The following is a 25,179-nucleotide window of genomic DNA, read 5'->3' as shown; positions in this document are numbered from 1 at the left end:
TTGCAAACAAGCACATAATTTTAAGACTTTAAAATGGCAGATTCACACCTCTTGATGCAGATAATGGCTCAGACAGATGTGTAAGTTCCTAGCGAGAAAAGTCTGATTTGTTGCCCTATCCTCCTTCTGCGCAGCTTAATATATAAAATATGGGTACATATTCTTCAGAAGCAGCAAACTTGAAATGTGTATCATTCTTTAGTGCCTGTGTGTGTTTTTATTTATTTATGTTAGGAGATTTTAAACTTCATTTGGAAATCTGGAATATTCTTCTGTTTTTAGGCAATTTTCATGATTCCTACCAATCCGCCTCCAACGTTTCGGAAGCCAGAGCTCTGGTCAGATGCTTTCACAGACTTCGTGAGGCAGTGTCTTGTCAAGAGCCCTGAGCAGCGTGCTACTGCAACACAGCTTCTGCAGGTCTGCCTCGTCTTGGGAGAATGTGCACTCTAGAGAAGGCTTGCTGTAGTGTAGGCAGTGCTGTGCCCCTTGGGCTGTTTTCATTTCTTGGGTTATCCTTCTCACTACAAATTTCTCTCTCTAGTAGCTGATGTAAAAACCTTGTACCCAACTTCAGCCTTTCGGTTCTTCCCTAAGATCTGATCTGATTTCATCTTCCTATCTTTGTGGATGTTTTTGTTTTTCGGTGGTTTTTTTTTTTTTTTTATCCTTCAGATTCTCACCAGCAATGCCAGGTACCTGCCAATTAAACCACAGAAAAGCAACTAGATGAACTTTAAGGTCCCCTCCAACCTAAGCCATTCTATGATTCTAAATGAAAGTAACTGCTCACAACAGTGTATGCATTTGTAGTTGGTTGTTGACAGTTCAGCTGGTGAGGAATAAGTAGGGCTTGTAGGGAATGAGCCCCAGGTGTTGCAGCAGTAGTTGCCTTTAGAGTGTGATCTTGTCTGTGCAGACAGGAGGTCTCTTTCCTGTGCCACGCAGGTTTTTTGTTTTGTTCTGTTTTTAGCAAGGTATTGAATTAAACATTAATTTTGATTGGAAATGGGCCACGTTAACAGTGTTCTATTGTTATGTGCTGATTCAGGTGCAGTGCTTACTAACTTTAACATACTCCACAGCACCCATTTGTTAAAAGTGCCAAAGGAGCATCAATTCTGCGCGATTTGATCAACGAAGCAATGGATATCAAACTGAAACGCCAAGAGGCACAACAGCGTGAGCTGGATCAAGAAGATGAAGAAAATTCAGTGAGTATTTCATAGCTACAGTATACAGAGTTCAGACTCCTGGACCTTGCATAATGCTAAGCTGCTTTGGTCCTTACTTTTGTAATATTTTGTTCAACTGCTCAAGGGTTTTGCATAGCTCTAGAATTTTGTACTTATGGCTGCTTAGCTTGATATATGAGCTCAGCTCAGCCTTTATGTTTGAATGGGGCAGTCAGCAATTATGACTTTGTATTTAGCTCAAAATGTAGCTAAGACCTGCCATTGACTGTGAGTGTGTAGTAGCACATGCTAAAGACTTGGTATGGGTTTCTAATTGGATAATATTTATGCAGCAATGAGAATGTTTCATTGTAGAGTCAGGTCTTATATTGTTCTCTTAATACAAACTAGTATCTGTGATGCACTATGATATAAGTGTGTTATGTTGTTTCACTGTTGTTGTGCTTTAGAACACACCTTATAGAAACTTTGTACTACACAAGAGCAACCGCCAGAAGTATGAGGTGAGGGCATGACAAGTGTGCAGGGGATTGCTGTGAATTTCTGTTCTGGGTGCCTTGTTCCAGTGATTACAGCATGTGAATATGGAAAGCATGTTGAAAGCTGTCTCGTGAGCCTCTGCTTGCTTCAACCTGAATAAATGACACGGGCAGCAAAATGCACTGTGTGCCACAGTCCTTTCCAGAGGTTGGACATGAGGAGTGTATTGCCCAGTAAAAAAGATGTATGCTGTTAATCTAGTTTTCCAGCTTAGGACTACGTATTTATTCAGCGTGGAAGTAATTTTATTGGTTCTGTTGCCATGATGTTGACCTGAAGAGTGTTGTCCCTACCGTCTCTCGTTTGTTTCTGGGGTGCAGAGAGGTGGTGTCTCTGCAGAGGAGCTGAGTGGTCTCTGTCTGGGCCTGTTTGTTTTCCTGAAGCTTCTGTACTCTGTGTCTGCTAGCAGAAAAGTGTTCTCAAGTGCTTTCAAAGCGCTGTGAAAATTTCTGCTGTAGTTCTTTGTTAAATGATGTGTAGCAAAGGAATTTATTACTTCCTCTCACCCACACATCTCCACATAAAACATACTTCTATTAACATCTTATGTAGTCATTCCCTCCTCGTGCTGTTGGCTTTGAGACTGGGAGATGCATTTATACATGCTTAGCAGAGCAAAGAAAACGCATAGAACACCAGAATGTGAGAAGGTGTTCTTCCTTCTGCCAGTGACATTGAGATAGGCCTAGCCCAACAAGCTGTAATACTGTGTTTTCCCTCTATCAATAATTCAGATCAGTAAGCCCATGTTTGCACATAGGTTAAAGAACTGTGAACTTCATTCTCAAACCAAAATATGAGCTTTATTTTTTTAATCTTTTCAAGATGAGATGTCCAGAAACTTGTTTTACTGGATTTAATAAGCACCACTGCTGTAAACCTAGGAATTGATTTCTGTTCTGTTGTTCAGCTGCACGTTGCTGGTAAATGTGATTGTAGTCATTCTGACCTCACTCTTCACTACTACTAGAACTTGTTTCAGAAGTTTCTTTTCTTGCAGGTTCTGTCACTTGAATTTTGGCAGCAATAATTCAATTTCTGCAATATTGATACACATTAATAAATGGTAGGGTAAGAAATAGTTTTCATCTGAAACAAAAAATGATTAGGCTTTGATAGTTTAGTTCCTTTTTGGTTCAGTTTTCTTTAGTGCTTCTGAATTTTATAGAAATAAAACCACCTAAATGTTGAAATACAGACTGAGAACTATTGCAGTTTTGTAATTAATACCTTCTCAGTGAACTGTATCACTTAAGACAGGGTTTTAGATTAACTTACACTGACAGAGTGAATAGAAACATTCGTGTCTGAATGAGTATTGCAACCTATCTAGGGCTGGCTCACCAGATCAACAATGAGATGCTGGTTCTGTTGAGAAACTTCCAGTGATTGTTTCTATTTCACACTTTGGCAGTATGAAGAGTTTTCCTTACTTATTTGGAGATATCAGAGAAAGATCTAAGTGCATAAAAGAAACTGTTGCTGGTTTCTGTCTGTCTGTCAAGATCTCTGAGTTAATAAGATTCTCCAGTATCCTTCAATGCAGCCACTTTTCATTGGACCTCACCACCATCAGTAAAAGTGTGCTTCTGGTATCTTTGTACAGGAAGAAGATGAAACTGATTCAGGTACCATGGTGAGGGCGAGTGGAGATGAAACTGGTACCATCAGAGTGGTCAACACAATGAGTGATGGAGCCAATACCATGATAGAACACGATGGCACCTTGGAATCCCAGTTGGGTACAATGGTCATAAACACCGAAGATGAAGAGGAGGAGGGCACCATGAAAAGTAAGAATGCATCTTTAACTTACACAGAACTACTGGTGAACTGACACGATGAATGAAGGGCCACACTTATAGCAATGGATAGCTTACACGTTTCAATGCAGCAGGACCTGCAATGATGAGCTGGCATCTCTAGAATTTGCGCATTTTCTTCAAGTTACTTTTGTTAGTAGGGACACTTGAACAAACTGTTCTGAGGCGCTCAAGTTGAAATTTGTTCCACCCAATATAGAAAAGCTTGATAAGACTTATCACGAGATGTAAGATTTAAAATGATGCCATGTTGATAGCTGATAGTCTGTGCAAGATCTCAGGGCGTGATCTGGGGAAGAGTTGAAAATATTTATTTAAATGAAAAGCTGGTAAGGAGAATGAATCTCCTTGGCAGACTATGACTAGGAGGAAAAAAATCTTGTCAGTTATGAATTCTCATAGAAATCTGTGCCCACAGAGTTGGTAATCTCAAGAGTCTAAAGCAGAGGTGGTGACAGATGGGTCAGTTGGCTGGCATGGATGTTTGTTCAGGGACTGAGTGCTGACTGGGGGCTTAGTGGCTGTGGAACGTGGCTGTCATAGACAGGGCTTGTTCTTTAGGCTCTTGCAGTGTTTCTAGAGGCTGCTTTGGCTACCTGATTTTTACACTTCAGCTATTGTGGGAGGGGAAAAAGAATTCTCAGCAGAAGTTCAGAAAAAATAGTTTTCTTATTGAATTTTGCATTGAATCCTTTTTCTTTGTGGGTGCACTCTAGTGTTTGTGAGGAGATACTGCTTTCTCCTAAAAAATGAAATTTCAGCAAAACCTGCTTCAGGGTTTTTGCAGACTTTAGCAAACACCGATTCAGTGCTTTAGAAATGGATTAGAAGTGGAGGTGTCAGCCCATGCAACAGAGCCAGGGGAGTAATGCTGTTGGGAGTTTGTGGAGTGAGGTAACCAGCAGAAGGCAGGTGGATGCTGAGAGGACTTTAAAACTCAGCCAAAGAGAATGGGATGTGTTAGCACCTCTATATCAAATGGAGTTACTATTTCTGTACAAATAGAAACAGTCTGTGCTGTTCTGTTTCGTGATTTACAATAGCAGAGGCATTATCTGTGGAGCTCCTGCAGTGGCCATCAAAGCTGTGTCAGCAAAGCAACGGTGCTTCAGTTGATCTGTGTGCTTAATAGGTGTTTATTTTCTCATCTTTTTAAGATTGCAATGCTCGTAACTCAAAAGCTCTGGTGCTTTCTACAAGCTCGTGTGCAGAGCTTTGAGGAGACACTTGATAACCTTTCATTTGCAAGGATTTAGAATAGAATCAAGAGAATATTGCATATTAACATGGTTTAGCATGTAGCCTCAAGAGGGAGCTCCAGAACAAGCTCTAAGAGCATAGCTCTGCGACGAGGATTCGCAGCCAGGCGTGGAGCAGAAGTGCTTGAGCAGCTCAGCATCCCGCAGGAGGCACTTGGAGGCCCGGGACCGAGTGCAGTGTGACACTGGTACCACTGCCAGCGAGAGGTTCTGCACAGCAACGTCCAGCGGAACCCAGCTTGCTCAGCACGCTGCTGTGGGTTGTGCTGCATTGCTGTAACTGATAGATGTGATGCTAATGAATATGATTGTACCAAACTGAAATTTAACTTTTCTTTAGCACGCTACTCTCTTTCTCCCCCAGTACCATACGCTGACATTCTTGCTTCTGCACACAGAGGTTCTGTAATGGTTTCTTAGGCACGCTGCAGAGCCGTGTCTTTTAGCAGCTCGCAGATGCCTTTCACGTGAGTTGCCTACAGCTCTGTTTTTCAGCCATCTCCATATTCATGTTTGCTTAACATGCAGTTAAATTGATTTAACTGTAAAGCTCATCTGCCTGCTGCAGAACTCTCTGGAGCAAATTCTTTTTGTAATCCCAAACATAAAAATAATAATGGTATTTGGAAGCAGCTGAATGTGAAGAAGCTTCATTGATTCATATTTTTAAAGAAGTCAGTGTTTTACTTGGCAGCTTGTGTTATGACTCACAATAAAACCTGCTTTAAATCAATAAAGAAGTACAGATATTTCTTGCGTGGCGTTAGCAGGAGAGATGAGCTTTCCTGGGTGGCTGCGAGCCACCTTCCTGACTGCAAGCTTCTGAGCTACACATTTTGCTCTTCTGAGAACAAAAATCTATCTTTAGCAGCTTTGGCTTTTTTTTTTTTTAATGTAAAAATATTTGAGACGTTGCAATACAGTGCTTTAGACAGTGTTGTCTTAGAAATCTCTAGCAAACAAGTTCTGATAGCCTCCCAAGTGATTCTTGCTTGAATCAGCTCATGACATTTCAGGCTCAGAGGAAAAGCATCCTTATGTTGTAGCATTGTACGTAATGCAAAGAAGTTCTTTTTGCCTTGAGTCGACGAAGCTGCACTTCCATTTGCTTAAACTCTTTCCTTTGCTTGGCTTTTTTTTTTCTGGACACTCAACATAAACATTCAGACAGCATTAAAAATGTCACCATGACATTCTCTTATGCATTTTCAAAGCACTCAAGTGATTGCATGAAACTGCAGATACTAAATTGTGCTGTGACACATTTTACTTACAAATCAATAGCTACCGGATTACTTATGGATTGCAGTTTAACTGTTCTGTGAAGACTTGAGCAGCAGCTGAAGGACTGCAGGCAAACAATGATTTGCAGTGAGCCGTTTCCATTGTGTTTGGCAGTGCAGTAAGTTTGAGCTATGGATATGCCTGCAATCATCTTTTTAATTATTCTGTGTGAGAATATATGGTGCTGGTAAACTCTGCAGCATATTCTTTTACTCCACTGTTCCTTCTTTATTTGCTGTAGGTCTTGAGTACGTCTGTAGGCATGAGTTTGTCTTTTCAATTGAAGTGGAACATAATTCTATAATAAAACAGATGAACATATTGCCTTTCTTGGACTGTAATGTGATCTGATCCAAGAGGAATAGGATCTAGTCTGTCTAGTTCTTGAATCTGTCCTATTTTCGTTGTTAAAGTACCTCTTGTTTAAGCACGAGGTAGCACTGCAGAATGAAGAACTGTCAGCAGAGATGTGAGTTGAACCGTTTGGTTTTAGGGTCGAGAGGAGTGAGGGATTGGGAGAGGATGGAATTGTGGGTGTGGGGTTTGTTGTTAATGTGGCACACGTTGTGGTGATCATCTGGTGTGGAGATGGACCAGAAGCCCTAACAACACAGTTAATTCTACCCTGCTAATGACAGGTGAATGTTCTGAATAGCGAATGTTTAAAATAAAATTGCTGGGCTCAGTCCTTAAAGTTAGGGGTGGTCTTGGTTTTGTTACGCTTTTACCATATTCACACTGCTAAGCTTGGTTGTGTCCTCTAAAAAAGATATTCTTCTTCTTGAAGGGAGGTTGGATTTCATTAGCAAATTAAATGAGCTGAGATGCAAACTTGGCAATTTCCTATTAGAAAAATGATCTAGAATAAGCTTGTTAGTCTTGGTGGATTTGCAGGGCGTACAGTGGATGATGCTTAAACCAGAGAAGTGTTGCTGCCAAGTTTCTGGAAGCTTTCCAACCCCCAAATTAACCTGTAATTTGTCATATAAAGCAGTGACTGCTTTAGCAGTGACTTGAGATGAATGGAAAAATGAATACAGACAGCAAAGTGATTGTGTTAATATAATATTCCAATAAAATATGAATGGTATGCAGCTGAGATAGCAATAGGTGGATCCATGATGGTAGTTGACTGAGGTGGTTTAGGTGCACGTTACCCAAACGGATGATGCAGGTACTGGAGAGAATAGCTTTGTGTTTTATCAAAGACATTGGATATGTTTTGCATCCATTTCCCCCTGCAGACATAGCAGCTTCATACTACTTAGCATTAGTAATGTCCAGTGGTTTTGTATCTAAAATAAATGGGTCCATTTAGGCGTAATTGGACCATAAAGCATTCTCTGTGTTATGCATTTAAATAGCACACTGTTTATAGAAACACCTCCACTGATTGAGTTCTCCTCTCACTGTAAGAAGCATTATGCTGTCACTCTTGGGTTGTGGAGAATATAAATCTCCCCAAATAAGTCTTCCATATGTGCTTTTTTTTTTACTTTCATCTTAATAGCAGGCTTGCTGGCAGGCTTTACATTAAACAGCAGGCAGCCTCATTTATTCAAGAATATTAAGTTGAGTGGACATGAGGACAGTATTTCTGATCAGTGGGAGGAGTTGTGTGTATACTCTCATTTTTGAGGAGTTTTATTTTTCCTTTACTTGAGTACTGGTAGACTATTGGACTTGTGTATGGCCTTCACTGGTAGAACAGTGGTTATGTTCAGACTGAAGCATCAAGAAGTTACCTCTGGGATCGGAGCTGGATGCTCATCCATCTTCAGTTGCTGTGTTTGACAGAGCTCTAAGATGAATCTGATGATCTGTTAGTATTTTCAGACACACTGAAGCTGGAGAGAGATGCATGTGTTTAGCACAGCTGTTTTTGCTGTTGGTAGCTTATTAAGCACTCCTGCATTGATGGTGGGGGTTTGAAAGCAGAAGAGATGTTTTGCTTGATGAAGGTGGGAAGTATGACTAAGTACTGAATGGTATATAAAAGGTAATACTTTTCAGGAGACTCAACCACAAGACAGGGTGGTAGTGAACCACTCAGGTGCATCTGTCTCCTATGCCTAGGTACATTTGCACATACATACAGGCCTTTCTCTTCCAACAATAAATTCGCTTCCTGCTGGGTCAGAATAAAGCATGGGGAAAGTTTTCCTCCCGAGCAGGAAGCAATCCCTTTGTAAATTACTATGTTTCTTAATTGCAGGAGTAGAAAAACAAATGCTTTTTACCTGCAGCCTTTGAAGCTTTGGGGGCAAAGTGTTCATTGCTGCGTTGTTCTGTGCTCTCTATAGATAAGCACGAGTTCCTAGGTTATGAGCCAAAGGGGTGGTAGCAAGAGCTTCCTGGTTATGTGCCATGTGGGGAGCCTGAACTGCTGCTCGTGGCCCTGGCACTAACATTGTTTCTTATTAAAGTTCATCAGAACTTGACCCAGATGGCATGGGATATGAAATGTGCACCTTATTCACCTTACAGCTCACTGCTGGTGTGATGTAATGTAGTTGGTGGACTAAATTAGCAATTCAAGCATATGAGATTTAAAGATATAGGTGTGCACTGCAAATCTGTGGAGGAGGAGAAAGGAAGCTGCTATAAATTTGTAGTATTTTTGGATTTTTTTTATGTAACAGAAATTTTAGGTATCCAAGAGGAGGCAGTCTGGTCTTGAAACCCTCACAGTAATGAAAGCCTTTTCTCCTCTTTCAGCAAGAGTCCTCAATTCTGTACACCACAGATGGGGATGAGTGTGTTGGTACTCTTTTCCTTAGATGTCTCCGCCTTACATTCATTAAAAGAGATGATTTAGGATAGCCAGCATTGATACTCATGGTCATTCAGGAGCTCCCCTGTAATCGCAGGGCCTGTCAGACACGTTCTGCTTTGATTTAGTTTGAGAGGGGCCATAATTATGGGAAGACTCATCCTCATAAGCTTTGACATGTATCAAGTGTTATGCGGTCTGCTTTTAATGTGAGGAGATTTCAGCTCGTATTGCCACGGGTTGAATTCATTAATGATGGAGCACTTTTTGCTCTGGTTGAATAAATTGGCATCTCTCTGCTGTGCTGTATGAAATGACTCAGTCCTATCCATACTGTACAAATTATGCTGTCCAGCTGCTAGAGTTCATCTGTGATCTTGAAGAAGTAGCCTGAAGCAAATAAAACTACAGCTCCATTGGAAATGTTAATATTAATGAAGTGTTGCTTGCACGTAATGATCAGGCACTGTCTTGCGCATCTTAGATATGTGAGCAATTTGTCTCAAAGTTACATAATTCAAACCAAAGCAGGCAGAGAGTGCTAAGACTGCAGGAAACTAAGGCTGTGAATTGAGAGGTCAGTAGAAGATCTGTGCTTATTTTGACCACATAAATGGAGTTTGAAAACGGACATGAGAACTACTTAAATTAAAAGAAAAAAAGGGGACAGTGGTAAGGAGAGAAGGTGAGCACTGTAGAGAATAATATTTTGACTACCTGAGAGTTGAGTCTTGCTCAGGAACAAGTGCATGTGCACAGGTAACCAATAAAATTTAGACTGGAGGTGAGAGGGCTTAAAGCTCTAGCAGAACTGCAGGTTTGTTGACAGCAAGGACAAACCAAAGCAATTGCCTTACAGTAGATCTCGATCCCTCAGTGAAAGGGTCTGTGTAATTGTGTACATGACAGCAGTTTCTCCCAGGGGACTCTCTGTGGCCTTAAGTCTGACAAAAGACAGCTGTAGTTTTGCTTTCTTTGTAGTTAACAAGAGTGGTGTTCTCTATGTCTGTGCAGAGCTCACAGGCGTCACAGAATCATAGAATATCCTCAGTTGGAAGGAACCCATAAGGGTCATTGAGTCCAACTCCAGGATGACTTGTCAGCCTGTGGGAGCTTGCTAACATTGTCATGTAAAGAAAGAAAAAACCCATATACTCTCAAATTCAAGAGTATAATTTGTTATATGAAAGAATGAAATTTGTTCTTTGCAGTTGAGGAATCACAAATTGTTTTATTGTAAAAGCATCTTCCTGAGCTTTTCTCAGGGAGTTGTTTGTACTTTCCTTAGTGCAAGTGAGTCGGTTTAAAACGTTTGATCTCATTGCTCCTGACATCCTGGTAAAACACAAGTATCTTCCAAAGCTGACAACAGTTGTCTTGTTTCAGTTGTCTAAAGATTGCAGCTTCCTGGAATCTTGACAAATACGTGTTCATGTACCAAGTATCTGATTTCAGTTTGATATTGCTAATGTAGTAATTCATCACTTCATGGTTGTTGATTTAAATTACCTTCTTTATTGATGAATGTTCCCCTTTTGAAACTGTTAGGAGTGCTGGTTCTTAAAATCTAGCTAGATCCAATAGTAGTTCAAACCATATTTGAGATGGGATCTCCTGGCTGCTCCCCATTTCTGTGAAAGAAGGGATAAATCTCTCGCTGTGGCTTCAAGAGTAGGTATTTTAAATAATGCATATTAACTTAAGTGCCTTGAGTGAAGAGTGAATGTGTTCCTGAGGTTATGGCTCGGTCTTGTGATAGGCTGATTCTAGAATTTACTCTAGCTGGTGATAGATATCTCTTTGAAGAGTAACAAAACGAGGATTCTTCTGCTGTCAAATTGAGTAGAGAAGAAATCTTACAGAAAAGCAGAAATTATAGTTTCATTGCAAGTTTCATTCACAGCAAGCTCTTTCAGTCAGATAGAAGGGCTTATAAATCTGCTTTCCTTTTGAAGGTTTCCTTTGAAGCTCATCGGCTTCTGAAATTTTTCAATTGTGAGAGCTAATTTGACAAAATCAACAAAATGAGTGCTTTCATTTCTGGGGCTAGATGATACTGAATGATCTGGTTGCACTGGCACTCCTTACTCTTGGAGGACAAGCTAAATCTTGTGCTGGTTTAATTGGCTATGCTGTTTCTTCTTTATCATTTCACTTTCTCTGCAGCACCGTATGAAGTACCAATGCCTCCTTTGTCAGCTCTTGCTCAGTGTGAGAGGTCTGTGTGCTGCACTCAACCTTTGTCATCTTTTGGCTTATCTGGGCTGATGTTTTTCTGGTCTTATCTAAATACAAATTGATACCAGGCAAGGCTGGTATAGGGAAGGCTTTATGGTATGTATAAGGCTTCTGTCCTTTGCTGTAGGGCTGAACTCAGCGTGGCTGTACGAGTGCTGGGCGCTCTGTGTGCTGAGCCCAAACCTGCAGTTCTGCAGTCGGCTGGACTGGTTCCAGCAGAGCTGCCGTGTTCCATTTGTGTAATTAATACAGCTCCTAAAAGAATGACTGCACATCTCGATGGCAGGCTGCTAATGGCTCCAGAGAGCCCTCGCAGCACAGCCTTACATGCTACTCCTCAGGTTTCGAAATAAATGCCCAGAGAAGCCTTTTCTTGTCACTGCAGGATGACCTTCTAATAAAAGGTGTTTTTTTGCCACAGCTGTGATCTCACTTTCTGTCAACTATTTGTACTTTAGTCTAACCTTACAAACATGGAAACTGAAATGCTTTTTGGCACAGACGTGCTTAGTGCAGTGTTGCCTTGGCAGCACCTGACCCTGCAAATAGCAGCAATGGAGTTTTGTCTTCGACTGCCTGGCTCATCTTTGAAAAGATGGCACTGCTTGTGTGACAGGAAGGCCGCTCCGGCTCCTGCAAGGCTTTGGGAGGCCTCGCTGGGCCTCTCCTGCCTGATCTGGGCTGAGCAAACTCACAGCTGTTCCCTTCCATCCCAACTTCCAGCCCGTCGTTGCCGCACCCTTCTGCTGTGTCCTCTTGGTTGCTTGCATTGATGAGGCCAAAAACCTGTGGCGCTCTCAGAATTATAAACTACCACTGCTGCTTTGTTTGCTTCCTTCTTTGCCTGTTTCGTATCAGTGTGAAAGCAGAAGTTTTAGTAAATAAAACTTATTTTCAGATGTGCCTTGCAATAATTCATGAAATCATTCCGGTTGGAAAAGACCTCTAGGATCACCGAGTGCAACCCCAACCCACCCCTCCATGCCCACGTTCCTCAGTGCCACATCTCCATGGCTCTGGAACACCTCCAGGGATGCTGACCCTCCCACTCCATGGGCAGCCTGACCCATCACCTCTCATTCTGAGAAGAAATCTTTCCTGATATCCAAGCTGAACCTCCCGTGGTGCAACTTGAGGCCATCACCTCTTGTCCCATCCTGATTACCTGGTCACAAAAATTGCAGTTTTGGGTAAAACACGAATGTGGGGAACTGAATGTGATTAAGTCTCACGATTATTCTCTAGTATGAATCAACAGTCATAAAGAAACTATCTAATCCAAAATCACCTGTGTGGGGCATTTGCTTTCAGATTCTCCTGTGCTAATAGTTGTTTTGTAAGTGTACAGTGCAGGCTTAATGTAGATGGCTTTTTCGTCTAGGATGCCCAAATTAAATTTGAGACCTAAGCTGGCTCTTCGTAAGCTGTGTATAGATTAGCCTGGGTCATTAGGAATTCATTTATTTTGATAAGCTTTGTCAGTGCTAAACATTGCCACGATTGGCTATAGCATTAACTAACCCCTGCTTCTTGCCGGCTGGGCTGCTGGGATGCAAGTGGTTTATTTACTTAATTCTAAATAAATGTTTTATCACTTAGCTGTAATTGGATTGCTATTGTATTTCAGTAATTATTCCCAATAGCAAATCTGTTCTCTCCTTCACAGACATTTCGTGACTGACCTTCACAGTCTGAAGACGTCTTTCTTGATCTAGTTCTGCACAAATTGGGTTTTTTTGGGTGTGGCTTTTCTGTTTTTGTTTTTAAAGGGGAATTAATGCTAGGGATAGGCGAAATGTGTTCCTTTTAGCATGTCTGCAGACAAATAACTTCCTAAGTATTCAATGGCTGAACAAAGAATTGGTACACTTGTCTGAGACTCAGACGTCTTGCCATGGGAGTTCTGGATCACTGGATGGCAATTTTATGCTCAGGAGTGATATTCTGTGATTAAATCTTAATGGATTTCCGGAGGAGGTAATATTTCTTTTCGAGAAGAAGGCACTGCTGAGTCGCTTGCAGCCTGGCACCTCTTTTGTGATAGTCCTGTCTGCACACTCTGGTGTGCACTGTGCAGACCCAGCGAGCCATTCCAAGGACGGCTCTGTTTTCTCTGTGTGCTTCTGGGACTCTGAAGAGCTGGTTGGTTGCCTGCCAGGCAGATGGGGCTTACTTCAACTGAATGGCATTCGGCAGTGAACCTGTTCTCACAGTCTGGAGCTGTGCACGTGTTCGGCAGTTCTGCTGCCTACTTCTGTTAACTCTGGTCCTCAGACCCCCAGTCCTGCTTTCTGAAAGTTACGGTTTCTGCATTGGCTAAAAATATGTTTTAAGTAGGTGGACCTACTCCACTGTCTAAGAACAATGTTTTACTGCAACAGAAACGCTGGTATTGTCACAGTGCTCACCTCACACGCTCACAGGTTTTTATGAGGCGTTTTATTGTGAAGAGCAGCATGATGGCATTAAGTTCTGAGTAGTTTTAACTGCATGTTTGGTGCTGGAGGCGTGTTGCTTGATGGCTTGCTAGGCTCATTCGATGTAATGGTGTACTGAGGTGACAGGAATAAGGGTTCAGATTGTGTGAAGGCTGGAGGAAGTGGGAGAAGTGCTTGTATCCATGACCAACTGTACGACATCCCTGGTTACCCAGTGGGACTGCAGTTGTGCTGGTTCATTGCTCTTGATGGTCAGCAGTGTTCTTTTGTTGCACTTCTGCTTGTTCTGAAGGATGGTTTAGAAATGCTAGAGCAAAGTGAACCTCATTGTGCTGGCACGTTGTATTCATGGCTGTCTGCTGTGCTGCCCTGTGGGTGAATGCATTTCCCTGTTATGGTGCTTGGGAGGCTTGTGAGGCTGCTCTTCCAAATCAAAGTGTATTCAGGCATTTACTGAGGCTGCTCTATTTCCCTTTGTTTCCTTACCTATTTGTTACTGACCCCAGTTTCTTAAACGTGGTCTAAACTTGGACAGTTAATTTATATATGTGGTTTGTTCAAGTAATCCAATAAATTCAGGGGAATTAACTTTAAAAACAAAAAAAAACAAAAAAAACAAAGCAGGACAGTTAATTTGGTGGCTTACTAACTGAGTGTTTCTAAAAAGAAAGCTACTTACCAAATTAACTAATACTTTCTACCCAAGAAATCTAGAACTTAACTTCTCCTACCCAAGACAAACTAGGAACTGTTTGTGAGGCAGATGTGGCAAGGCTTACTTTTGTACTGCTCCATTCATAAATATAAATGTGGGTTGGTGCTTGGAAAACAATGCTGTTCGGTTTTGGCACGTGTAGTATTTGCAGCCTGCACCCTGGCTGGGATGTAGAACTGCAGCAGTAGGTGGCAGCTTCCTTGCAGCATTCCGTGTGCAGAGCTTGGTTACCTGGTGGCACGGTTTGAGAGACAGATTGCAGCTGTAGGGCCCAAGGATCCAGCACTGTCATCACATGTGTGGTGGACCTTGAGCTTCCCTTCTGCATTTCTGGATCTGGATGGTTCAGAATAGCTTTCTGTCTGAACAGCTGCTGAAAAATAGTACTTCAGCAGTACTGTGTGATTTAGTGTGTGCTAAAAAAATGAACTTGCTTTTGGGTGTGATACAAGGCAGCATAACTGAAAGTATATTTTTAAAACTACTGTGCTTTTTTTTTCTATTTCTAGGGAGGGATGAAACGATGCAGCCAGCCAGACCATCATTCCTGGAATATTTTGAGCAGAAAGCAAAGGAGAATCAAGTCAATAGCTTTGGGAAGAATGTGTCTGGCCAGACAAAAAACTCATCTGATTGGAAAGTACCACAGGATGGAGACTACGAGTTTGTAAGTCTATACTATGAAATTCAATCAATGTGACAATCTTTAAGAATTTTGTGAGAGCTGCTGTAATGTTACTTCTTGTTTTGACAGACTAATGGGAAACTTGAGCAGTTTGTAATCGCCAGTGCGTTTGGGTGGGTCATTTTGAAAAATTCATTTTCTATAGGTATTTCTCAGTTATCGTAACCAGCCATTATCTGTATACTTTTCTTGCTGAAGAACAAACAGGAAAAAGAAAAGCCAGAAGACATTAAGGTAGAAACTTTGATTACTTCATTCCCCATTACCCATTTAAAATAAAATAGAAAAATAGGATTCAGGATGGTAGTTGGAAAACGTTGATCCTGAATGCAGAGTGTTTGACAAAAAACAAAACAAAATAAAAAAAAACCAACCAAACAAATACAGCGACAGTGTTACAACCATTGAATTTCCTTGCTTTTCTCAAGCTTCAATGGTAGATTTTGGGTTACTATGTGAACATCAAGCCAATCTTCTTTCTTCTTACAAGTCTGCAGTTTCAGTCTTTTCTGATTACACAAACCGTAGATTTTCAGGAAGTTTTCAGAAGTCAGAAGAAAGATTGTAGGTTCTGTGTACCATTATTTATAAGCTTTATGAGGGAAGCATTCTGATGTGAGCTAAAATGCCAGAAGAAACGTGCTCTGCTGAGCACCATTCCCCACACTGCGTTTCCTTTCAGCGATGCTTCAGTACAAGCACTCCTTGCTCTGTGTGCATTGCACACCCTCACAGGGCGTGCTGCTACCTCCTGTGATTCAGGTTGTCACGCTGCACTCAGCCCTTGGTGAGCTTCACTCCACCTTCACAAAGCTGTGCAGGAGGCAAACTCCTCTGCTCGTCACGATGCAAGGCAGCAGAGGAGATGCTTCACTTTGTGGCTTGAACAGCAGCAGGAGCCATTCGTTCTGGTTGTACAGAAGGGCAGGCTGTTGTTGTTATGTATGTTCTGTAATTCTTGCTTCTGCATCTCTGATTTTGTTATTAGACTAGGAAGAGCAGCTGGCAGAGGGGACCTGCTGCACTCTTTCTCTGTAGTCCTTTGCACTACGTCATGCTTAGCCTGAAGGCTCAAACTGGCTGTGTGGACATGCTTTGCAAAAATAACCTGCAAGCTGCCTTGTCAGCCTGTGTACGGCAAGGGCCAAGCACACGCTTCCAGTCTAGCGAGGTGCCCGGTGTGTCTCGCTGACTTTACATTCTGTAACTTAATTTAATGATAAATAATTATTTTTTGATGTGTGGCATTTCCCTGGAAAGACAGCGTCTTAAAAATTTTCTGTGGTCTGCAGAAGACATGGCCCAAGGGAAAATGTGCTGTAACTATTTTGTCTTTCTAATTTGGGTGATGTTCAGCAGTTGCCCTTGTTTCCAGCAAGAAGGATATGCTCCACCCAGCACCCAGCAAGCTGTAGGTGCAGGCTATAGGATGTGCAGCGCAGCTGTTTGACACAAATGTGACCTTGTTTACTCATTTCCATTAGTGCTGAAGTATTGCCACGTGCATAGATTACCAGTGTGCCGTGAGCAGTAAAAGCAAACCATAAACTGTAGGAATAAATCAGGCCCCGGGTCACCTTCATGTCATAATTTGTAGGCAGCTGTGTGTATTTCTCTGGTTTGATTATGAATGTGCTGGCCTGTCCTGCATGCAGATCTTGTAACGGAGCTGCCTTCACACCTCATTGCTTCCTTTTTTTGTGGAAGGAAAAACACTTGAAAACAACCTTATTTAATACACACAGGGTTTAAATGGTCCTTTTCTGGGCTGTGGAAGTGATAACCCCATGGTGGAACCTCATCCAAGACTTAAAACTGAACGATTTCTCCTGTTTAGCTAAAAGGAATTCGTGTGATGGCTAGCTGTGGGTAAAAATCATGTTTATTAATACTCAGTAATTGAAAGCAGCAATGCAATAAGCTTTGCAGAATAAGAAGGAATGCAGGCATTAGGTGCTTCAGGTACATCTGTCCTGGACTTGGCTGCAGCTGTAACTTATTTCTGCACTGCCAAGGAAAATAGGTTTGTGCATTGTCTAGAGAGTTTGCAGGATTCCAAGCAGACGAGATCAGTGAGCTGCTCAGTGCGAGTGCCTCCAGAGCCTCAGGAAACAATTGAAATATTACTGCTTTGTGCTGCTGCAGCCTAGATAAATATGCCTTGTCTTCTGTTCTGAATTCCCCTCCTTCCTCTGTGAGTGGCACCTGGGGTCTCCTGTCTTCAAAAAAAAAAGAAAAGAAAAAAGGAAAAAAGGACAATATTAAATTACTGAAGATTTTTCTCTTTTCCATTGTGGTAAAACCATTTGACCTTTTGACTAAAATTGTTGCTCTGAAGCAGGCAAATAAGAAGCTATTTATATCACAAGGCAATGTCATGTTAGATAAGGGTTGGATCAAACCCCATATGCTGTACAGCAGAAAACCCAAAGGTCCTGTTCTGAAAGGTGATGAACTCTGTTCTTCCAAAATACGGTGCTCTAACCATGCCCTGCTTTTCATCTAAGTTGGCATCAGCCGGGTGTATCTGCAGCCTTAGATTTCTGAGGTTGAAATTAGGGATGAGCTGATGCCCAGTGTTGATATTGCTTCTCCCCACTCAGGTTTCAACAAGGATCTCTAAAGACTTTAGCCCTGCTTGATTGCAAGATGTTTCAAAAACATCATGATTTTTACCGTGGAAAAAAGTCCTAATGCTGGGCAGGACTTCGTGCTGTAAGAAAGAACATAGAAATAACCCCCAGTATGAAGGTGCTGCAGGGCGGGCTGCTAATGGGCAGGCTGCGTTGTGCGTGCAATTCCGAACTGCCATAATCACGCCTCAGCATTTTTGTTGTTGAATTGCATTTTGTCAGGGCACATTAGTCACATATATTATAAATTAATAATGCTCGAAGATTTGTTTAGACAATGTCATACAGTTTTTTCCATTCTAATCTTTCAGTGGTCCCATAGTGCAGCAGAATTAATTGTGTGGTGTTTCCTACTCTTAAACACTTCTGAAGAGTTATTTATTCCTAGTTTTAACTGCTCTGAGCAGATCAGTATTGCAGTGTCACTTGTGACTAAAGTGGAATCATTTACTATTATTATTACCATTAATTTTAATATTGACCTGCTCAAAAGGCCCTCCTTCTGTTCAACCCTACTGTATCAGGTTCTTATGGATCATTCAGGCACTGTAGCGCCAATCACTTTGCTGGAAGTCTGTTTCATTAGGAAGTTATGGTTACGTTCATGTTTTATGGGACCTGTGACAATCCTGAAACCTTTTTGGTTTCATTTAATGATCCCAGTTTCACTGGGGAAAATAAACAGCAGTGAGTGCCCCATCAGTCCTGAATGCTGTCACCCAGATGTGACTTCCAGTACTTGAAGGGAGCATATAAACAGGAGGGGCAATGGCTGTTCATGAGGGTGGACAGTGGTAGGACAAGGGGAAATGGTTTTAAACTGAGACAGGGGAGGTTTAGGTTAGATATTAGTCTGATACCAACCTAGTGATGCCTGCAGATCAGGATCTCCATCTGCACATCAGGGATGGTGCAGCAGGAAGGGTGCTGGCCACGATGGCTCAGTGTAGGCTGCAGTCATAAGCCAGAGAGGTGCAGCAGCTGCTGTGAACCAGGCTCTGTGCTCTGCTCAGCCCTGCTATGAGTTGCTGCTGAGAACTCAGAGCTGGGGCTCATGCATCGCCCTGCTGCTTCCCCCGTGCAGCTGCAGGAGGCCAGGTTTGAAGTGCAGCTGCTGGGTGTTGTGCTTCCTCTCCCAGCTCTGTGCTGAGTGGCTGCAGCATGCATCTGCTTCTTCTTTTGGAAGTGATTTATAGGGAGGAACTGCTAGGGGGCAGGTGATTTATTCGTTATCAATAACAGTAAACACGTTCTGCTTTGCAATGACCAAAGGCTCTAATTTATTGTATTCTGTCTGTGAAGATGTCATTTGTCTTGTGAACAGCTTGTTGTCTACCAGTACCTGGAACATTCAATGCCTGTGGTTTCTCTGAACGTTCGTTTGGGTAGCATTTATTAGCCATCTTATGTTGGTGCTTTATGGCCACGCTGCCTGTTGTCTGTCCTTTCTCAACTGATTAAAAACTTGGGACTATTTTCTGTACAGTTGCAGGTTTTGAAAACAGCAGCAGACTCAGTAATTGGTCCTAGTTTCACTGAAGCTGGTCCTTGGGTCTCTTCTAGCAATAGGAGAAAGGGATGCTGAGGATATGTGGGTGAGGCAAGTGCTGGAAGGAAAGAACTTTTGTTGTATGAGTAAGCTGCCGTTGTGTGACTTTTTCTAGTTTATCAGTTTGTAATGTTTCCTGCCTCTAACACGATCCAGCGAGCTTTATCTCCTTCTTACTTACCGCTGTCTTTTAAGCAGCTTGGTTTAGGTGTCTCTGCACTGATCTTTTTGTTCCTCCTTTCCCCCACCCAAATTACTCAAGTGAATAATCTGAGCTGGTTGCTGAGGCTCCAGAAAGTCTGTCCACTAACAAAAAATCCTTCAGAGCATGCAGATCTGCAGGTCATTCAGAAGTTCGCTGAGAAGCAACTAATCTCAACTGCTACTGATTTGTGAATCTTGTGATACACTCCTTATCTTCTAAGGAAGCAAGTTTCTCTGACCCTTGCGTGACGAATGAGGATTGGTTGTTCCAAAAATTAGCTTAAATATATATGGTTTTGTGTAGAATAAAAGGGAAGTTTGGTTAAAGTAGAATTGTTTTTTTTTTTGTATTATTTTCTAAGGCTGTTGACCAAGCACTCAGTGAACCTTCAGAATTTTCTGCTTAAGAGTTTCTCCCCTTCCCAGTTACTTCTCAAGCACCAGTTGGTTCAAAATGTCTTACTTCAATCCTAAAGTGCACTTGCACTTATTTACTAGAATTTGGATCAATTTGAGAGAGAAAGCCAGATCTGGGGTGGCTGATAGGTATTCCTGTCCGTGTTCGCCAGAGCTGTGGCAGATTGCTGGCTGGGATGCAAACAAACTGAAAGGTATCAGTTTGTTTGTTCTCTGCTGACTCTAGAGTAAGGCTTTGAGAGCACTGAGATCATCACTTTGAAAGACTCCAAAAATAAGTTTCTTTCTGACAAAAGAAAGCAATCCAGAATAGAAAACTCACTTCTAAAACTGTACCCCAACCGTGTATCCTGCTAATTGAGTAAGATCTGGAAGTACATTGCCTGGATGTAATTTCTGCTGTGAAGTATGATTTATACAAAGAGACAGCTTTTTGTGATGTTTTATTCAACAGTTTTAAATGTCACCTGCCTTGATTTATAGCACTGATGTCCCTTGAATGGATTTCCTCTTTTTTCCTTCAGCCATCTGCCAAAATTTTTTAAAGCTCAGCTAATTATTTGTTCTTCTCTGAAGTGTTACCTTGCTGGCATGTTCTTCCCAACAAATACTTTAACCAGTGACATCTTTATTAAGGAAAAATGGTTTATTTTGTTACCTCCTAATCAAACATACAGTTATTTTAAAAATAAGCCTCGGAACAGCTTGCTTACCTTCTCCTTTCATCTTTAAGTGGTCTTGAATCTTTTGTAGTGTTTGCATGGAGGAGGCACTCTCAGCCTTGCTACAAACCTCCTGAATTCATGGCTGCTTCCAAGCACTGCTGTGATTTACAGCAAACTCCATACCACGTAGGTTTCATAAACCTTTCTCAATTCCCTTTGTAATAAGATCAGAAGGAACACCTTTGGCTTTATAATTTGTTAGCAGTACTTGAAATGGGAAGAATAATGCAGTGGCTTGTATTTTCTATCTTCTGTAGAAGAGAATAGCTTTCTGTCCTCTTCCATTTTATAACAGGGTCATTGTTCACCACCTGCTTTCACTTTGGTGCGTACTGACATTGATTGCAAAGCACTTACTGCTACGACTTGCTGTCAGAATTTCATTTTTCCTGTATTTTTGTCTGTAGCAGGCCTTCTGTGACATAAGGCTTTTAAACAAAACTTGCAGTGAGTGGGAAGTAAAGTGAGTCGCTGCTGTTTGCGTTGCACTGCTGAGGTCGCAGCCCTTAATGGAGACAGAAGTAATGCAGCCCAAAATCAACTTCTTACAAAAGTATTTAGGGTTGTAAATGCAGCATCCTGGCCTGTCCTTTCCTAACGTCGTGTTTAATTGACTGAGACACTGACTGAAGGCTGTGTGGATGACTGAAGTGCCCAGCTGTGTTCCAGGCAGGCGGTGTGAGTGCTGGCTTTGTCTCGGTGCTGTGTGCTCTTGGTCGCTGCAGCGTGCATTGCTGCACTGAGAGGAAGGGAAGAGGAATTAATAATTGAAGGTGTGACGTTGGAAAAATCTCACAATATACTGAGTTCTTTAGAAAACCTGCTCCAGCCTTGTTATGCCCCGAGATCTGTTTTCAAGCCTGGGTGTGTTCTTGGCACAGTGTCTCCTTTGAAGAGCACTGCAGCTCGGATGACATTGATTGGAAGTGCTTCTAAAATCTTCTTGCAGCTCATCTGTCAGCATGAATGTTCATAAAGGTTAACACCACTAAAAAAGGCAGGTTTGCTCAGGTTGTCTTCAGCAAGGAGGGCTCCTCTTGGTGGCTTAGCATCAGGAGCCCAGTAGAGCTGCTTGGGATCACCTTGGAAGATGGAGTCTGTGGACAGAAGGATGAGGACAGGGATGAAGCCTGCATCCAGCCATGTGTGCTTCCCGGAGCCTCGCCTGCAGCTGTGTTCTGTGCAGCAGCAAAGTCAGCTCTGACTTCTGGACCTGCCTTCTGCCTTTGTGCGTACTGGAGTAAATCCTATGGAAGAATCAGATGATGCTCACTGCTGGCGTGTGGTGCCTGGAACTGCTGGGTGTCTCCGGTTTACCTCAGCAGAGCACTTTGCAGTGGGAGTTTTGTCACGTTTGAGGCATCTCCAGCAAACAGAGTGATGGAGTTTGCTGTGAGCTGTGGGCGTGCTGGGAGCTTTGCCCTGCTCATCCGTGCTGCGCTGAAGGTGATCCCAAGCTTTGTTCTTCAAGAAAGAGGGAGGAAGAGTCACTTAGTGCACACACAGTCTGAAAGGAATATTACTGAGAAATAGAGCGCTTAATTCCTTGTTCTGCAGCTCGCCTTCACACAGTGTCATTATAAATAGATGCCTAAGTCATAGCAAACACTTGAGAAAAGCTCGCATGGCAAAGCGTGCGGGTTTGTGTGACAAGGATTTTAAGGAGATGGCTCATTCACCAGAGGGCCGTTCTGCAAAAATATTTGTCTCTGAAATACCAAACATATGCCCCTGTTTTCAAAGCTGGCAGCCTCTCCTGGGGTCGTGCAGCTATTCATTTTCAAAACGCCCTTGAAATCCTCACAGTCTTTCTGCACAAAATGCTGAATTCTCCTGCCGCCTTCCTCGCGTTCACATTGCCAGATCACATTTCCTTCCCTGTGGCGGAGGAGAGGAGAGCAGTGGCAGTGCTGTTCTGCCACTTGCTGTAGGGAATCGGCACTGGGAAGCACTGTGGCTCTGCTGCAGGCCGGCCCTGCTCAGAAGCAATTCTGGGGCAGGGAATAGATTAGGAAGGACTAAGAGTGAAATTAAAAACTAAGAGTAGAGGCTCATATTTACCAGGGATGACTTAGTCCCCGTCTCTGAAGATGAAGCTGCTTGTCCTAAGCTGTTGCTGTGCCTTAGGGACTGCAATGTGTGATGCACTCAGATAAGTTACTAATGCCAGTGCAGTGTCTTAACGTGCTGTATCTCACTAAGCCAGCTTCAGTCTTCCTGGAAAAGCAGAAAATTTCAGGTTGGGGATACACTTGCCTTTTTCTTGTGCCTTACCTTTATTTTCCCCAGTAACTCTCACTTAGTGGTTCTGAATTTCTTTCCAGCATCTTTGTCTTCCAGTAGCAAAACGCTCAGTCTGCGATGTAACACAGACAGCATTCACCTTCTGAGCAACCCCAGCTGGTGGTTACTGCTCGTGGCTGCTGGTAGTCGTGTGCTCTGGATGAAGGAATCCTTCGGACTTGTGGTGTTACTGCTGCTCCTGCAGGCATTCTGCTGCACTCAGGATAAGTGATCTTGAAGAAATACATTGATTTTTAATAAGTGAGTGAGTCAAAAGCCCATAGGAGTTCCTAAATAAAGAGTGAATTTGACTGAGAGAGAAATCTGTTACAGACACACGTACCCTTCCAGGCAGAGCTTGCCTCACATTTCTGGAGACGTGTATTCATTTTAAAGGAATCAGCATTTTCTGACAGATTGGCTTTCTTAAAAAGAAAGGGGAGAGGGAGGCAACTTGGCCAGCTGCACACTTTGCAGTTGATTTGTACAGCTAGCAGGATCTTCAGTGAAATGATTTATTTTACCGTGTCCAGAAGTATTTTGGTACTCTTACTTAAGGAAATTAAAGCATAATCACTTAGAGGGGGGTTGAACCTGCTGTGTTTTTTCTTAATCCAATCTCTGGTCAGCAAGTGTATTTTATAAGCAAGTGATGCTCCTTTTTTGCTGGTTTTTTTTTCCTCCTTGTCCAGACAGGCTGACCTTTTAGCTTGGTTTGTAATTCAGTTACTGAAATAAAACCAGTGAGATAACCTGTCTTTGTAGTTATAGGATTACTCAGCCACTTTCTAAGTCCCTGAAGGTTCTTAAGGTTTGGACCTCTTGAAGTTTCCTGCTGCAGAGCAACACCAAAACAATTTGTTATTCCCTTTTTCCCTTTGTTTAGGTTAAGCATTTATAGTACTTGGGCTGGCTTTGGAAGTGAATAATTGATAATAAAGCTAGAAGACAAAGGAATTTAATCTTGGAGCTCAGAAGATTAAAATGCAAAAAAGATAAAGAAAAAAAACCTTTTTTTTCTGGCCAGTCATATCAATAAGGATTCCTTTGGATGGCTGGTTGTTTTTTTCCCCCTGTATGTTACTAAGGCTGATAACACTATGTAGCTGCTATATGGGTGTGCTGGCAGTGACCTTCCTAGAGCCTTTTAGGGATTGCAGTAAGGAGGGATAAGGTGCAGCTCTTGGCTGTGAGCAGCTCTGGGATGCCAGCAGTGCTGATGTGCAGCGTGGTGCTCTCACAGCTGGACCATCTCTGCCCTGGGGATGCTGCTCTGTGCCTGTACATCTGCAGAACCTGAGTGGTCTGTGTGTGCTGTAATCCTCTGAAAATTGTATTAGGAGTTTTCTGACACCCTGCCAACAGCAAAGCTCCCCCTGGCTCTGCAGGCTTCAAGGAAACGGGGCAAAGCTGCAGAATGGAGAAGGGCAGCCAGCAGAGGAAAGATGCCTCGTGGGTGATGAAGGAGCAGATGTGTATCTGAAGTGTGTCTATTTATCTCCTCAATAGCAGTGACAGAGTTGGCAAATGTGCTGGAGCAAGGTCCTTGCTGAACCAGCGGGATCAAACCGTGTGGATATAAATAAAGCCTGAAGAAAGAGAGAGCTTGCTGCAGAAGAGACAGATCCTGAGCTGGAGGCAGCTTCTGCTTCAGAGCCAGAGTGAAAGAGCTCCTGCTGTGAGATAGTGCTGGAGCTCAGACAGTTCCCCAGAAGCCCATCTCTGTCCTGTGACAGCTTTAGCAGCCTTGCTAAGCGAGCTGCTGGCCTGGAAGGAGGTCCTGCAGAAGTTCCCAGCTCAGAGCTAGCCCTGCCTGGCAGGGAGTGGGCCAGAGGGGCAGTGGCTTCCAGTAGCTCCATGTGCACTGGGATCAGGCACCTTTATTGCAATCATATCAGCAGAGCTGCATGTCACATAGCTAGGATCCTTACGGTGGTGTATCAGGAATATGTTTCACTTCCAGGAGTTTTAAAACTCCATCCCTGCAGAAGTGAGATACAGCTGTCCTAGGCACACCAGCTGAGAAGGGCTGGATGTTCTCCAATACATTTCTCCTAAAATACTTCTTTTCACTTCAGCTAGGATTGAATGCTGAGTGCATTAGTGTCTGCCTGTCCTCCCCAAAAAGGCACGTTGCCATGTTACTGCTATAGCTGCTTGCCTTGCACTGACTTAGGTTGACTTGGCCTCTGAAGCATGTGTTGATCTGCTTGAAAGTTGGGGTCATCTGTCTTGTATGGAGTCATCTCTTGTCCACATAAGAGCGTGGGTGATCTGAAACTACTGTCTCCAGATGTGCACTCACTGCATCTCACTGCAGCCCCTTTCTTTTAGAAATTCTGGCTGCAGTCTGTTTAATTCGTGCTGGATGCTTGCAGCCCATGATGTGTTTTGCTAAATAATTAAGATGCATTAAA

The 25,179-nt window shown here is 42.6% G+C and overlaps 1 protein-coding gene across 2 annotated transcripts in view; it reads left to right on the top strand.

Moving 5' to 3' along the window:
• The first annotated feature begins 267 nt into the window (after window positions 1-267).
• The window catches only part of LOC104913988 (serine/threonine-protein kinase 4), a 32,569-nt gene continuing 7,657 nt past the window's right edge, over window positions 268-25,179 (top strand). Inside the window, exons 1-5 of one of the 2 annotated variants that reach the window (XM_010722311.3) lie at window positions 268-420; window positions 1,086-1,214; window positions 1,646-1,699; window positions 3,343-3,529; window positions 14,776-14,933. In XM_010722311.3, coding sequence (XP_010720613.1) covers window positions 292-420; window positions 1,086-1,214; window positions 1,646-1,699; window positions 3,343-3,529; window positions 14,776-14,933 — 657 coding nt within the window. In that variant the 5' untranslated portion in view covers window positions 268-291. The remainder of the gene's footprint in view (window positions 421-1,085; window positions 1,215-1,645; window positions 1,700-3,342; window positions 3,530-14,775; window positions 14,934-25,179) is intronic. The other variant, XM_019622158.2, reaches the window with a different exon arrangement.

The sequence above is a fragment of the Meleagris gallopavo genome, chromosome 22, assembly GCF_000146605.3.
Source record: "Meleagris gallopavo isolate NT-WF06-2002-E0010 breed Aviagen turkey brand Nicholas breeding stock chromosome 22, Turkey_5.1, whole genome shotgun sequence".
NCBI classification, from domain to species: domain Eukaryota; kingdom Metazoa; phylum Chordata; class Aves; order Galliformes; family Phasianidae; genus Meleagris; species Meleagris gallopavo.
This window is presented reverse-complemented; position numbering and strand designations above follow the sequence as displayed.